Raw genomic sequence first — 15,995 nt, 5'->3', positions numbered from 1 at the left:
CAGCAGCCGCTCGTTCAAAACACAGCCCGCAGCTCAGAGCCCGGCCCCGGCAGGAACCGGAGCCCAGGGACCGGAGCCCAGAGCCCGAAGCCCGGCAGGCAGGGACCGGAGCCCGGAGCCCCGAGCCCAGAGCCCGGCAGGAACCGGAGCCCGAAACCCGGGGCCCAAAGCCCGGCAGGGACCGGAGCCCGAAACCCAGAGCCCCGAGCCTGGAGCCCGGCCTCGCTCTGCTCCCGCTGCTTCTCCCGAGCTGCCCGCCTTTCTTCCCAACCTCTCCCTACAGCCAGCCAGGAGTTTTCCAAGTCGGGATGAGTTTTTTCTCCCCTCCGCGAGCCTCGGACGATGTTGGGATTATGCAACGTTAACAGATGTGGGGTTTATAATTAGAGATGCCTGTCCTCGGGAGGAGCCGCTGCGGGCACGGGATAATACTCCCGCAGCCCCGGCAGAACAGCGGCTCCATGGGCGGCTCCATCCCCATCCCAGCGGGAATGCTGCCCAGGGAATGCCCACCCTCCCCACAAGGGATGCTCCGGGTGAAGGGCTGCTCTGGACAGCCAGTCAGCTGCTCTTGGCTTTCCTTCTTTCCTTCTTAAATTTGTGTTCCCCTGTCAAGAAAGTATTTTTCTTGCCCTCGAGGGGAAAAAATCCCGTGTTCAGGGGAGCAGTGGGGCTGGGATAGCTCGTGACGTGCCTTGGCTGCCTGCAATCTCCTGACAAACGCTGCCTGTGGGGATGCTGCTCTCCTGGCATCAGCAGGATACATCCCACCTCCCTCCCCGCCCTGTGTGTGATCACAGTCACTGCAGAAAACTTGCATTATTGTGCTTTTTGGTGTTGTGCTTAGCCATGGTTGAATTGTGAACATCACCTAAACACTGCCTTGGTAGCAGCCAGCTGTCTCTGAAACAGGGCAATGCCTGTGCTGTGTCACAGATGGAGACAGAAAATTGTTGGCCCAAAAGAGATTTTTCAGGAGTCTCACAAGGTAGATCTCCAACTGGGCTGCCAGGGGCAAGCCCAAAGCCTTGAGAAATCAGCTGGAACTTGATCTGTTTGTCCTGGCTGAGCTGTGTAACTCGGCTCACAGCAAGCCTCGGGCTTGTTATGCTTGCAAAGAAAAAGTAACTCCGAGCCTCGACCTGTCTGGTGAGCATCACTGCTAGTTTTCACTGGGAAGGAAAACACCAATCCAGTGGGTGGCAGGGTTTTGTGCTGGAAGTCAAATATTTCTCAGTGACTGTGGTTATGTGGAGTTAAACCGTGCAAAGCTGTTGGCAGCTTAGGATGTGACGAAATTGTTGGTGACAGATCAGTACCTCAGCTAAAGGGCCACTCTGCTTTAAGCCTTTAATGCATCAGGGGAGGCCAGATGGTCCCGTGGGGAATTTTTGGGAAGAAGTTTGATCTGGTCTGTCCGCTGCAGAGGAGGGTCGTCTTTGAAGTCTTAATTTCTGCTGGCAAATCAAAGAGGATATTGTGGTTTTATCTTGCACTTCTGGTAGGCTTGATGGATGTGAGATTTCATGTCTATTTTGTTGAACAACACATTTTTTTTGGGGTTTCCTTACTACATGCTGTGGGTTGAATTTTCCAGCATAACTTGTGCTCTGCACCCGCTGATCTGGGGAGCTGAGCCTGTGCTAGCATGAGGTTTTCCTCCCTGCACCAGGACCTTGCAGGGCAGGGTTAAAAATGCCAGATGACTCTAAAAAGCCTGTGTAAATAATACCTTCTCATTCAGCCCCTCCACTGCCTGGCTGCACTCAAAGCCAGGTTTGCTGGCGCCCACAATAAGGGGAAGGGTTTTGCTTCAGTTTATTCCCAGCATCTCTGCAGAGCCAAAAGAAGATAGAGAACACTCTGAGGTGGGTTTGCAGGGCAGACAACCACCAGATAAGCAAACAGCAGTGTTTTAATTTTGAACTGGTCTCATTCAATCAAGGAGCATAGCTGAAGGCACTGCTTGCTGGCATTTCCAGGGTTAGTTTTTAAGAAGTGGCAATGAAATGCCTGCTGAAGTGTGATGCTGTATATTTTAGCCTGCCCTTGTTGATAAATGAGTTGGCAACCTGGGAAAGCAGATTTCCCTCTGTCTATCCTCATACCCTAAGGGTTTCTTTAAGCATCTGCTGCTTTGCCTTCTCTCTGTGCAGCAGAGCTGGCCACAGGCTCTCCAGTCAGCATGGGCTGCACAGCTGAAAGCTTTTAGTGAGAGGGGGATGGAGAGAAATTCGGTGCACTGCCCTCCAGCACAGCCACGTTTTTTGGGGCTGCTATAAATGGACTTGTGGGCTACAATTACAGGCTGGGTATTGGCTTGGAAATGAACACAGCAAGCATCCCCTGCCACTTCCCATCCCCTTGTCCAGCTGGTGAGGACCAGGAGCTTGTCCCGTGGGACGGGAGGTGGCTCAGAGCAGGCTCTGGGTGGCAGTGGCTGCTCAGCATTGCAGCCACTGTGAGGCTGCCAGTGATGCCACCCCTGGGGGCTCTGCTCCGCCACAGCTCCTGTCTCCTTGGCCCACAGGGGGCTTAGATTTCCAGGATGAGATACAGACTGTCCTACCTATCCCTCTGTTTCTTGGCGAGTTCCCACTGAAGGTATTGCAGCTGTATAGGGGACACCACTTCTGAAATTGCCACCTCTGTTGTGACAGGCACAGCAACTCCAAGGAAGACATACAATACAAAGAAGATGTGTCCCATAGGTGTTTGTGTTGGGCACACAATTTTGTTACAGAAAATGTTTGGAGGCCCAGAACAGATTTAACTTTCAAAATCAGAGTTTTTGGTCAGAGACTGACTGCTTTTTTCTGCTGCCTGTGGATGCCATGCACATGACAGAGACTGCATTTTGTTGTAAGGAAGATGGATAAAACAGGGACCTTGCCCATTTAGATTTGGACTTGCTTTTGACTTCAGAGCTTGTTGTGGGCTCTGAAGGTCATCTGAGGCTGCAGTGCCAGCCAAGCCTTGGGACTGTAACATAGATAGTGGCTGCTGATTTTTGTGTGAACTGATACGCAGTGAAATCCTCACAGCCCTGTGTGGTACCATAAGCTGAAAACCCTGATTCCCTGGACCACCACTCATGCACAATCTTCTTCTTTATCTTGTTTCTCATATTGTGGTAGACATTAATGTTAGAAGTGCTAAAATATCTCATCCCCCTGGGGTGCTTTGGCACTGGGTGGGCCATGTAACCCACACCGTGCACTGATCTCCTGTGTCCCAGTGCTGCACTGTGGCTGGGTGGGTTACACTGACCATCCTGGGTGCCCTGCAGTTCTCAGCAACTCCCTCCCAGCTCTCTGTGGGTGATGGGCTTTGAGGTCAGGTGTCCAGCAAGCACGGGCCAAGAGGAGAGAGGGGAAGAGCTGTGGGGCCCTCTCCCCTCCCATCTTACATTCAGAATGGGGCTTTGCTGGGCTGTCAGCTCTGGAGACCATCGCACTCCTGCCATGGACCTACACTGCAAGTATTTCCATCAGTTATTTGTTTAAGACTTTCTTTTTGCTCCTTTAAAAATTTATTTCTCCTAACACAAAAAAATCCTGAGGGTGCTGAATTGAATTAGTCTTTTGCACAAAGGTAGATTTTGGTATTTGGCCCCTCAGACCAGTCTAGTTTCCACTGGTGCAAATCCAAAAATAAATTTCATGTCTGTGTTTTGATTATGCAAAATTTTTCTCTAGTGTAAGTAAATGAGCTCAGAGCCTGGCCTCGGTGTTACTGCAGTGAGCTGAGCCTGCACATCAGTGCTGATGGGATCTAAGTTGTTTTTCTTGTCTTTCCTTTTAGTCATTGAAAGCAGCCATCAGGAGAGACGCTCAAGCACAGAGATGAGGACTGCTGGTGCTCCTGTGGAGCTGGTGACGATGCTGGCTGGGAGCAGGGAGTGGGCATCACTGCCTGCCAGGCACCGGGCAGTGCCAGCAGCAAGCAGGGTCACAGGGCACACTGTGCCCCCTGCCAGTGATGGGGATGTCACCCCTCCAGCAGCAGGATCCTCAGAGAACCCATCTGCTGGCACAGTGACCCACCTGCTCACCCACAGCCATCCCCCTGGTGAGTTTATGGATGTGGGAGTTCCTGTTACTGCTCCCAGCCCAGGGACTGAGCATAGCCAGTGGGTTAGGAAGCAGTGCTGCCCCACAGCTAGAAATGCAGATTTTGGAGAGGGATCCAATCTCAGGATTGGAGAAATCCAATCTCAGGAAAGCTGGGCTTTGTTTTGTAACATTACAACGCAGATGATTCTCAGGAGCTGCCGCTGTTTTTCACTCAGCAGCACCCAGGGGGTCCTGCCCATCCACTGAGCTCAGGAGCTGTGCAAAGAGCTGAGACCCCTGGGTGTCCCCACAACTGCTCCCATCAGGAACTGAACCCCACTGCAAGCCCAGTCTAGGCTGTAAGAACTCAGCTTAAGGATACCTGACCAGCTGTGATGATGATTTGTGGCTGAGGTCCTTACATGGAAATCCTGCAAGTGAGCACTTACTTTTGGGCTTGTTCATAATCTTCAGTCATAAGCAAACCAATGTGCTCTTTTAAATATGAACTTAAGTCAAGGCCTGTTTCCAAGAGCAGCAAGACAAAGCTGTGATGATTACCCTGTCCCCACTTCAGTTTTTCTTTTAATATCCCCACCTGAAATAAGATATAAGCATAGAGGTTTTCTTTAATTTTTTTTTTATTCCTTGTTTTTTTTCTGCTTAGGGACTAGAATGTAGAGCTGGCATGCCCAGGCTGCCAGCTGTGGACTGTTCTGGCATCAGTTCCTTACTGCCTTCTGCATTTTTAATGTCTCTAAAAAAAAATCTGTTTCTTTTGCCATGCTCAAATGAGGACAATATTTAAAATGCCGTTATTTTTTGGCGACAGAAACCCTCTGTTCCCATCAATCCCTCTTGCAGTTAAACAGAGGAAACGTGAGGGATGCAGCTGTGACCCTTTCTGTTACATGTGGTAGGGCTGGGTAAGCAGCAGGTGATGCTGCTGCCACCCAAGAACTTTTCCAGGTGAACGTGACCCTATCCCTGTTGCTTTCCAGACCCTGGAAGCCATCACCACGCTGCAGACAGCCCAGGGAGAGGCAGGAGGGCTCCCAGCACCCCTGCAGCTGCTGAGGGGACACCACCAGGCTCAGAAGCCATCAGCACCAATTTGGCTGAGGGGACACAGGGAGGGCACCATGGGCTCTGGAACGTGTCAGCGTTTAACACCATGAGGACAGTGCTGCTCCCTTCATCTCCAGAATCTCATCACCCAGGTGAGCCATCCCAGTTCAGCCTAGGAGCACTGGGAAAGTGTTCCAGCACCTGGGAACAAGGTGAATGCTGTTCCCCAAAGCAACCAGCATTGGTTGAGCCTGGTTCTCCTGTATTGTAGAGCTTTGTGGATCCAGCTCTCCATCCTCACTGTGCACCCAGGGCAGTTTACTGGCTTGCTTTATGCACAAGGATGGAGAGAAGAATCCACGTGGCTTCTCCTAGTATTCAAAATTGTGAGCTGCTTGGAGCAGCTTGCAAGCACAAAGATCCTGTAGGCACAGTGCAGACAGGGAGCTGAGGGGCAGTGTGGAATGGTGTGTGGACAGCTGAGCCCATCTCTGGATTCTCATCTGCTTTCCCCCATTGCCTTGCAGGCACTGACAGCCTCTCCCAATCCATGAGCAGCTGGGTGGGCACAGAGCTGGGCACTGCAGCTGCTTCACCCAGCCCCAGCTCTGCCCTCCCTGGCTCCCTGGGACAGCCCCAGGCCTCCTCCCAAGCTTCAAGCACCCAGACTGGTGCAGAGCACATCATGCTACACCCCAGGGGTGTCACGGGGAGCTTGACCAGCCCTTTGCTGACTGCATCACCTCCCATGGACAGCACCGTCAGAGGTGAGCTTTGCTGGCCTTTGTTTCATAGCTTTGAAAAGCCATTTTATAGTATTTGCTTTCTTGAAGCAGAGGAGATGCTCTGTTTTGCATGCACTCTATTTTTTATTATTTGGATGGTTAGCTGAAAGTCCCTGCTGAAAGCAGGAAAGAGCAATGGAAAAAAATAATTTGATCCAACCCCCACCCCAGCATTTTCCACTTAAAAAAAAAAAATGAAGTTCTTTGGATGTTATCACAGTGTTTTCTGCAGGGTGGATGTCTGCAGCTGTGAAATATCTTCACTGGGACAGTGCCAGCTGTGGAGCAAGGGCAGCTCTGAGCCCTGTCTGACCTGTGCCCAAGTGGTGACGGGGTGGGGTGGGAGGCTGGGAACCCACACTTCGACCACATGGGTGGGTTTGTCCTCAGCTAGGCAGGGTGAGATGCCTGTGCTGAACAACCTGCTCAGGGCAGCAAACCTGAGATCCCTGGGCTCCATGGCTTCCCCTTGCTTGCTCTGCAGCAGCCAGAGTCTGGAGCTCCCAAAACCAGAGACTTTGTCCTGCTCCACACAGATACTGAAAACCTCAGTGTTGCTGAATCCTTATCGTGTGTCCAGAGCTTTTCAGAAGCAAACACATCTCCAGGGTTCTCACACTGATACAGCTGTTGGGAGCACCACTGGGGCTGCAGGAAACCTGAGACCCAGTGTCTGAAGGACTGTGCCCTGCTGAGCTCTGGGATGTGGGATGTGTAGTGAGCTGCAGGCTCCTATGGGAATGTGGCTGTGCTTAGGTTTCGTCCCTTTGCTGTTTGATGCTGTTGCTCAAGCCACAAAAAAAAAAAAAAAAAAGTTTCCAGCAACATTAGAGCAAAGGTGGGATTTAAAGGCAAACCCCCACAGTCCTTGTCCTGTGGGGTTTCCTGCTGTCTGGGCCATGCCACTCTCACAAAGCCTGGCAGTGAGCCCTGGGGTTTGTGCGAGGTCTCCCTGCAGTGAGGGGAGTCCTGCCTGTCCACGGAGCACTTGGTCCTGATTGAACACTTCCTATGCTTAGTATCTGTATGTGCACTGTAAGCATCTGGGGAGAAAATTGATCCATTTGTTTATAATTTCATGTGTATAAATCCATTTTTTTATTGTACTGTAGGCGTTGGAAGCAGCCACCAGCCGTCCAACAGCTCAGCCACGGAGAGGTTCAGTTCGGATTTCACCAGCACCAGCACCTCCATTTCCACAACCTCTGCCAAGGCTGGAGGGAGGACATTGAGGTCTCTGCCAGCCAGCACCAGGCTGGTCACCATGGCAGAGATTTCCACCTCTGGGACTGAACTCAGCAGCTCCTCAGCCCAGAGCCAGACCCCTGGGGTGTCTCTGGGTGCCCAGGGTGATGGAGGCAGAGGTGTCACAGACCCATTGCTCTCAGGCTTGCCATCCATTTCAGGAAGTGCTTCCACAAGTGAGTTTTGATAGATAGCTCAAAACTCTTATTTAAAGACACTTTATTAACAAAATATATCCTTTTTATTTTAAAGAAAGGAGGAATAATATTGTATTTGGCACATTCTGTACATTTAAAAACATTTCACAGAAATGAAAGTATGGATAAATATTATTCTTGTTGGAAGGGGAGGATAGATTTTCCTTGAAAACTTCCAGTAGAATTTTGCAAGCAATAACTTCAGCAGTTCCTATTTAGAGACCACTTTCCCCCTGTCTTAATGATTTCCCAGTATTAAACATTTCCATATTGAATATTCACACATACATTGTCTACATCTACTGACAGTGAGATGGAACCTACCCAGCAGTTTTTATTTATGTTTATGCAGTTTTGCCTTTCTCTCCTCCCTTTTCAGCTTCTGGCAGCAGTTATGAACCCCCCAGGAGCATCCCAAGTGCGGAAGAGACAACAGAGCACTTGGACATCCAGGCTGCCGACATGTCCAGCATGGCAGTGGGGACACTGATGTCCCCAGAAAATGGCCACACAGCAGAGGTGACAAGGCACTCTGCCACCAGCAGCAGCCCCACAAGCTCTTTGGGCGGGACCTCCTCTTCCTTGAGGACTGGGACACATCATCTCAACAGCACATGGGAAGCCACTGATCTCCCAGGCCCTCCTTTGCTCACAAGCTCCCTCTCTGCCTCTGAAGGTCCTTTCCCAGGTAAATTTGTTAGTCTGAAAGCTGTCTGCCTTGGGATGGATGAGATTTCACATCCCTGCACTGTTTTTCTTCAGATATGGCCATCAGTCATTTTTGGACACATGGATGTCTTTGTTACTGGCTGCACTGAGCTGGCAGTGAGGTGGGTGGGAAGGGGGAGAGTGGAGCTCAGCTTTTGGGTGAAAAACATAGATGGCCTCATTACTAATGAAACTCCTGTCCTGGGAAGAGCATTGCTAAGAGATACATGCACACACTTTCTCTGCCAGAGACACTTGCTGGGGTTTTGCAGCTGTCACCTGGTGCTGTGTCTGCCATGCAGGCTGGTCAGTAGGATGTGGGTTTGAGATTTTTCATGGGTTTCTGTAAGGCACATGTTGCCTGTACTGAGGAGATTCATTTCCTCCCAGAGAAACCCCTTCGGTTTCTCAAAGGGCAGTGTAGAAATGGGTGCTGAGCACACAGTTGTGTGTATAGCTCTGTGTGCACAAATCAAACCTGGTTTATTGTTCCCTAGGTGTCAGAGGCAGCCACAGACCAGTGGCAGAGAAAACCTCCCTCACTTCCTCTGCCACCAGCACTCCCATTTCAGCCACATCCAGCAGTGGGGGGAGGCCCCCCAGGTCAGCCTCGGCCAGCAGCCCCTGGGCAGCAGCCAAGGGCTCCACGTCCAGCAGTGCCATGTACAGAACCTTGGGAACAACCCAGTCCTTGTCCACATCTTCTGGGAGAGAGACCTCCAGGGCTCAGGGGTCCACAGGAATGACAGATTTCACTGAAGTGGCAGACCCTCCCCTAACACGCTCTGGCTCTCCTTTGGAGGGTCCTTCCCCAGGTGAGCTCATGTTAGAATTGAAATTTCATTTTTCTTACAAGACAAAGGACGATTCCTACAGCTTGCACTTGCCTCAGTCTTTCCTGCTATGTAGAATATACTGTTTGGAAGGATGCAGTGTGATTTTCTGTCTGAAATTATTCAGCTCTTTCTTGACCAAAAAAACGTGCTTTAGTTTTTTTACAGAAAGGGCACATGTGTGTAAAGTTTCATTATGCCAAGAAAAATAATTAACTTTCAAATCACAGTCCTTTTTTTACGGTCTCCAGTTGCTATCTCCATGTTACAGACAAGAGAGCTAAGCAAGTGAGGATTAGATCATGTCCCAGGGATCAGACTTCAGTTCCTACTTTCTGTCCTACTTCTTGGATCATGCTGCTTCCCAGAATTTGAACCAGCTTAACAAATTTAAGGCAACTCTGAGTGTGGTCCCTGAGGTCCTTCATGCTGCTGTTTGGTCATAGTTCCCACTGTGGTTCTGAAGGGGTCTGATCCCCCTGATCCTGCTTCTTCAGACTTCTCTGAGACCTTCACACTGCTCAGGGTGTTGACTGTCTGAACTGATTTCCAGGCTTTTCTGGGTCACCACGATATTTGTTCTAGCAGCATGGAGTGCACTCAGGCACATAATGGTGAAATCAAGTGCACAGCATTAGTATTTCAACAGTTTTATATAATAGCACTTTTGTCAGCATCACACTGGTTTTTAGAAGACAAATTTTTGTAGGAAGGATTTACATCTTTGAAAATTGACATTTTCTCATATTTTCTACTTGTGTTTGTGTACTGTACTTGCTGCCTCTGGGTGCTATTGGAAGAAAGCTCATTTTTATTTATAGTTCCATATGTGTAAAAATGTAAATTGTTTCTTTATCACATTTTAGTTACTGGAAGCAGCCATGTGTCATTCAGCATCCTGTCAACAGAGAGAAGAACCAATTTCCCCACCACCATCACCTCTGTTTACACAACAGGCACCAAGGGAGGAGGGAGGACATTAAGGTCTCTGCCAGCCAGCACCACCCTGGCCCAAACAACAGAGGTTTCCACCACTGGTACTGAAAACATCAGCTCTCCAGGCCATTCCCAGTCTTCTTTGGGAACCCAGGGTGGTGGTGGCAGAGGTTCCACCCTGTCATCTGTGAACCCACTGCTCACAGGCTCACCATCTGCTCCAGAAAGCACCTCCCCAGGTGAGCTGTGAGCACACATCGGACACCCATCTGCATGGGCAAGGAGAGGGAGGGCATGCTGGAAGGTGCTGGATGATGGCATTGGATGTTATGGATGAAAATTTCAACTTCCAGAGAAAAACACATTATCTGTTTCTTACATTTAGGCACCAGGAAAAGCCAGCCTTGCTGCCAGAGCAGTCTCGAGGTTTGCTGTGTTTTCAGGGACAGCACAATTTCAAGACTGCCCCACTGGCTGTGTTTATACCAGCAGAAGCAGCAGCAGTCATTCCTGACTCCACCCTGGGGTGCAAAAGCAGTATTTACTGATCCCATACAAACCTGCCATGCTTTCCTTCGAGTACCAGGGCTTTGGGTGCTGTGTGCTCTCCCCTCACTCACTGTGGGTGCAGAGGTGACAGTGTGGGTGTCTGGTGCCCAGGTCATGCCTGTGGCACCAGGAGCAGTGCTGGAGGGAAGCAAACCCAAAAGTGCTGCCATACCATGTTCCTAGTGCCCTCTCCAGAGTGTCCTGCTGTCAGCAGCTCCTCCTAGCACAGGAAAGAGCTGTGCTTTCACAGTTAGCATTTTCTGCAGGATTGGATTTTCTGTCACAATTCTTTCTGTGCCCTCAGCCTGAAGCTGGTGATGGAAGAGAGAACACCTGCTTATTTATAGTTTGGGGTGCATAAATCATTTTGCTTTGCTCTCTCTCATCAGACAAGAGCTCAGCAACAGGAAGACACCTGCCTCTCACCAGCACACCCGGTGTGGTGGGAACTGCCACCAGGGAGGAGAGCAGCACAGTGCCTGTGTTGGACACCCATGGAGCTTCCAGCGCCACAGGGAACTCTGCTCCCTCTCCCCCCCACACCAGCACCCTGGACACAGTCCTGCTGTCCTCTCCAGCAGCACAGCCTGGGAAGCAGAGTCGTGTTCCACAGAGCGGGGCAGGACTCAGTGAGCTCCCAACAAAGCTGCTGCCTGCATTTTCGGCCAGCGTTTCAGTGCCTTCACCTTCAGCCACACTCTTCATCCACAAGGAAGGGACACCTCAAGCCCCAGGTAGCCACAGCACATGGAGCACAAAAGCAGAAAGCCCCACATCTCAGCTGGACACAGCTGGGGACACCCACACCGGCCCTGTCCCGTCCTCCACGGCATGGCCTCCAGTGAGACATGTGTCATCTGGCCAAGCAGGGTCCCCAGAGCCCAAGGTCACCCTTTCATCCAAGGCCTTCACCTACTTCTCTGCTGCTGCTGAACCTTCCAGTGAGTTTTTCTGAACTCTGAGTAGTGTTTGTCTGCCTCTCCCTTCCCTTCTCTGTGGGATTGGTATGACACAGCTGTTGCAGGTGTCATGGGCAGCATTTATAAGTGGCCATGGTTCTGCCCTGTGATATTGTATATCTGCAGCTGTTGATGTTTGACAAGAAGGGTCTCATTCTTGAGACATGTGGCTCTTGTTTCTGTAGGGCACATCAGCTGCCTGTCTGGGTTGGGGTGATAATTACAAATAACATAAACATACAATTATGACTAATGGTACTGATTCCTCAGTATTTGGGCAGTCCTGTCTGCTCTGAGATGATAAAATCAGACTCCTGCTTTTCCATCCTTTTTCAGCTATTGGCAGCAGCCATGGCTCCCTAAGCAGCTCAGGTGCTGAGAAGAGGATGCCCAGCCCCATCACCGATCCCGTGTACAGTTCATCCCCGTCTGCGGGTGCTGAGGAGAGGATGCTGCTCTCAGTGACAGGTGGCACTCTGGCTGGTGGCATGGAGAGCTCTTCTTTCCATGCTGGAGCTCCCAGCTCTCCAGGGCCATCTGAGCCAGCCCTGGTGGAGCAGGGCAGGACAGCCAACGCCTCCACCAGCAGCGGGGGCTTCACGGGCTTTGCGACGGAGACGGTGTTTGTGCGTTCTGCCAAGATACCCACTTACTCTTCTTTCCAGAATGATCTCACAAGTAAGTTGATGGGTTTTGGTGTACATTTAGGGGGAATTCACATTGTCTGTTTCTTACTATGTTGTACATAAGTTTTTTGTTCATTACTACATTCAATACCACCTGTGGGTTTACTCAGGTGGATATTTCCATCAAAGGACTCAAAACCAGACCCCACACAGATAGGAAACTATTCCAGAAGTGGAGCCATAAACCCTCCTGTTTTGATGGCTGCATTTTTTTTTTTTTTTTTGCACTCTAACTGGTTTCTTTTGGATGATGCTTTCAGAACTGTTTCACAATAACCTAAGTAATTTTAGAATTAAAACAAAATTTCAATACCATTTTAAATTTTTTAAAAGTTGGCTGACCTTAGCTGTACATCCTGAAACTGGTACTATAAGATTGATTGCACGTTTTGTGCTAAATAATCTGAATTTTTACATGCTGATGTGCATTTAGGTTTTCCTAGCTGTAAAGTTATGAATCACTGGGTTCATGATAAGCTGCAAATTAACATAATGTAGTAATTTCATCCTGCAGAGGCATGAAGTTCACTGTGTCTAAAAAGAAATTGATTGAGCAAGATGGATATTCTGTAGATGGGAATGGAGGATAAGAGAGAGAGGATATGAGTTTTGTAAATTATGAGTGATAAAGAGAGCAGTTGGGTTTTCCTGCTTAGCTTGCCACAAATACCATGGAATGTTGAGATCTCAATCACTTAGGAAAGCAATATGTGAAGAACAGTGACTTGGAAACCTACATTCATGGGACTCTTGTGTCTGTCAGGGTTCATAATTTTACAATCAATTAAGGCATGCATAAGGTTCCTAATTGTGTAACCATGCCTGAACGGTGCTTGAAATTCTTAGAAAATCATGGACAGGTTCACAGACAAGAACATCTTATTTAGCAAGCAGCTTTAATATAACATCAAAATGCTTTCATATTACTCTGTGTTTCTAATATTTTTGTCCTTTTACTCCAGACTTTTCAGGTAGCCACCAGCCAGTCAGTGGCAGTGATGCTGAGAAAAGGACCTCGGTCTCTCACACAGACGGCACATACATTTCAACCACATACACCAGAGGAGGAGAAAGGACCCTCCTGTCTATCTCCAACAGCAGCACCTCTGCTGACTCCTCAGAAAGTTCCACCTTTTTTTCTGAAATTTCCAGCCCTTTTGATGCCTCACAATCATCTGTGGCTCATGACAGGCAGACCAATGCGTCAAACAGAAGCAGTTTTGTTGAACCATCTACGGAGCCGTTGCTGGTGCACCCTTCCAAACCATCGACATCTGCTTCTACAGGCAGCATAGAAAATACAACTCTATTCAACACTGCCTCTGAGTTGTTGACCACTGACAGATCTTCTCTGTCTTCATCAGCATTTCCAGCCTCTTCCTCACTGTCATCACTGCAGCACTTGCTGTCATCAACACCACCACCAACTCATCTGTTTACACGGTCAGAATCACCTGAGCCACACTTGCCCTCTGTGATGGCATCTTCACCCCCTCTGCAGGCTTTGCCATCCTCCTTGCCCACTTCCTCCTTGCCCTCCCCATCTTACTCATTGGCATCTTTACTGTCTGTGTTTTCATCCCCCTCATCCATCTCGCAGTCCAGTGAGAGAGATCAAGCGAGTACCACTGTGGCTACGGTCAGGCAGGAGCCCTCCACAGCTGCCACAGCCAGGAGCTCACCCAGAGAGACCAACAAGCCCAGTGTCACACACCAGCCCCAAAAGAGCACCACCTTCACTCCCACCAGGTCACCTCTCCCTACGGAACCCATGGAGCTGCTTGGTGGACGTGTCGTGTCCGTGTCCGCTCCCGTGACAGTAACAGAGACTGCCTCACCTAGAGATGCCACCACCAATGGGGACAGCTCTGGGAAGGCAACACCACTGCTCACCACAGCCAGTGTTGCTCCACAGGCTGGTCCAACAGATGCACCCCTTAGTCCCTCAGCAAGTGCAGCAAATCAGGGCAGCATTGTCCCCACAGTGGCAGTGACCACGGTGAAGCCTCCTGTGCTGACAACGCCGTCCGGTCGCCGGCCCAGCCCAGGTGAGGCCAGCACCATGCAGGACCACAGGGCCCAGACACCCACTGCCACTAAGCACAGTTACACCACTGGTAAAAGCACAGAAGCCATGGCTCCCACCACTGCAAAGCCTGGTAAAGCCACTGAGGAAAACATCCCTGTTACAAGTACCTCTGCAGCACCTCCAACCATCAAAACCACTGGGAGCATTGCAACGACTTTGGCCGCTGCCAAACCAACCACTGCTCCTCTGCCAAGCAGCACAGTCAGGCTGAGGACATCACCTCCAGCCACAGGTAATGTGTGCAATGGCTCTCACCAGTGGTGGGGCCAGCAACAAGCAGCCAGGAATTCCTGGGTCCCACTTCAGGAGTTTTCAAAGAGCTATGTGTGCATGCATGTATCACAAGTCTGTTGTCAGCAGGGTTGGAGTGCAATAATTTGTCTCTGTGTTGGTTTTTTTTTAAGCTAAGTGTTTAGCAGTCAAGTTGAATGGGTGAAATAAGGGTGAGCACTTTGATGAGCATTTCTGATAGAAAGATTAAGCTGAGATTTGGCTGTTTTGAGAAAATAAATCTGATTGGCCTTACAGGTAAGCACAGGATGCACTTTATCTATTGTTATTGTTAATCCATCAAGAAATATAATGATTGATATCTGTCTTATTATTGAGAAAGCTGACCAGCACTTGGTATTTCTGTTGAAGCTGCTTCTCATATTACAACCTATAGTTGTTTTCTCCCCACCTCACTAAATATTAATCTTCTTAGGGGCCTGATGCTTCTCCTGCTAGTCTTGCTGAGAATGTTGTTATAGAAATTTATTACCACTGCCAGTATCCTTATCTTCTCAAGTAAATACATTTGCTGAAGTCTTATATAAAAGGAAATTGACTTTGTGTTTGAAGTTCACAGCCCAGCCATCATGCCACTGTAGGATATTGTGTGTGCTAAAGGCATTAATCTCAGTGAAATACTGGCAATAATATATATTCCATCCAATAATTAAGTATTTAAAGGTTATTTCTCAGGCTGATTGCTTTTAATTATAGCTATAGCTTCATGCAAAAAAAATTACTTTACTGGAATGATTTTTTAATTGAAAAATTAAGATAATGCATCCTTTTTAGAAAATGATTCACACTTTGCCATTCACCAGAATGCAAAAGATCCTTCTGCTGTCTTGGGCATGGAGCTTTGTCCATGGTCACTCACTGCCTTGAGAGTGGCTGCCCTGATCTCTGCTGTATGAAGCACAAACTGAAGGATGGCAAAGTGAAAGCCATGGTTTTAAATCACACCCACTCATTTCTGGCTGCTTAGATTAGAGTCACCAAATCTGCTTCTCACTGATGCTGAGGTAGCTGTGCCAGGCCGGTCCAGGCATGAGATGGCATTGAGTGGTGTGTCCCAGGGCAGAGAGAGCTGTCAGGTCTGTGTGGTGCTGTGGGTTACTGCAGTGCCACCAGAAATGCACACATGGGTTTGGTTCTTGTGCTTCAATGCTGTAACCACAGAACCTGTGCTTCCTGCCTCTGCTGCAGCACTCAGCAGCAGCAGCCACAAGATAGGTATGAGTGGGGTGTAAGATGTCTAAGATGTCTTGCTGGTCTTGTAGAGCCTTGTCACTGACAAGTCCCTAGCTCTGCCTATGGCCTGCCCTTGTGGGTGTGTGTGATGTGTGTTTGTGCTCATCTGAGTCATAGATGCAGCAAGAGGAGCTTTTTTGACCAGGACATATTTTTTCTTTTTTTTTTCAAGAGGAAATATTCTTCAGAATTTGCAGTTTGAGTTGTGTAATCTATGAAGCATCTGAGATACCGTCTTTATTCCCCTGAGACACTCTACTATCACAGTGGTGTCTGCTCGCCAAGCTCTTGCCCACCCAGCAGGCAGGGCACTGGCAGTGGTGGCACAGGCAGGAATCACTGCTGTGACCATCCCCAGGCT

At 49.3% G+C, this 15,995-nt stretch overlaps 1 protein-coding gene across 1 annotated transcript in view; it reads left to right on the top strand.

The window, feature by feature from the left end:
• Positions 1-15,995, top strand: part of HEG1 (heart development protein with EGF like domains 1) — a 49,171-nt gene that overhangs the window by 14,795 nt on the left and 18,381 nt on the right. The window contains exons 4-13 of the mRNA XM_054278401.1: positions 3,805-4,071; positions 5,057-5,275; positions 5,651-5,890; positions 7,021-7,329; positions 7,730-8,038; positions 8,556-8,873; positions 9,758-10,066; positions 10,766-11,317; positions 11,672-12,013; positions 12,984-14,342. Coding sequence (XP_054134376.1) covers positions 3,805-4,071; positions 5,057-5,275; positions 5,651-5,890; positions 7,021-7,329; positions 7,730-8,038; positions 8,556-8,873; positions 9,758-10,066; positions 10,766-11,317; positions 11,672-12,013; positions 12,984-14,342 — 4,224 coding nt within the window. The remainder of the gene's footprint in view (positions 1-3,804; positions 4,072-5,056; positions 5,276-5,650; positions 5,891-7,020; positions 7,330-7,729; positions 8,039-8,555; positions 8,874-9,757; positions 10,067-10,765; positions 11,318-11,671; positions 12,014-12,983; positions 14,343-15,995) is intronic.

Source organism: Melozone crissalis, unplaced genomic scaffold (genome assembly GCF_028551555.1).
Source record: "Melozone crissalis strain CALT ecotype California unplaced genomic scaffold, PUWL_Pcris_2 ptg000023l_1, whole genome shotgun sequence".
NCBI classification, from domain to species: domain Eukaryota; kingdom Metazoa; phylum Chordata; class Aves; order Passeriformes; family Passerellidae; genus Melozone; species Melozone crissalis.
Note: the sequence above shows the minus strand (reverse complement) of the source record. Positions and strands in the feature narration are given on the sequence as shown.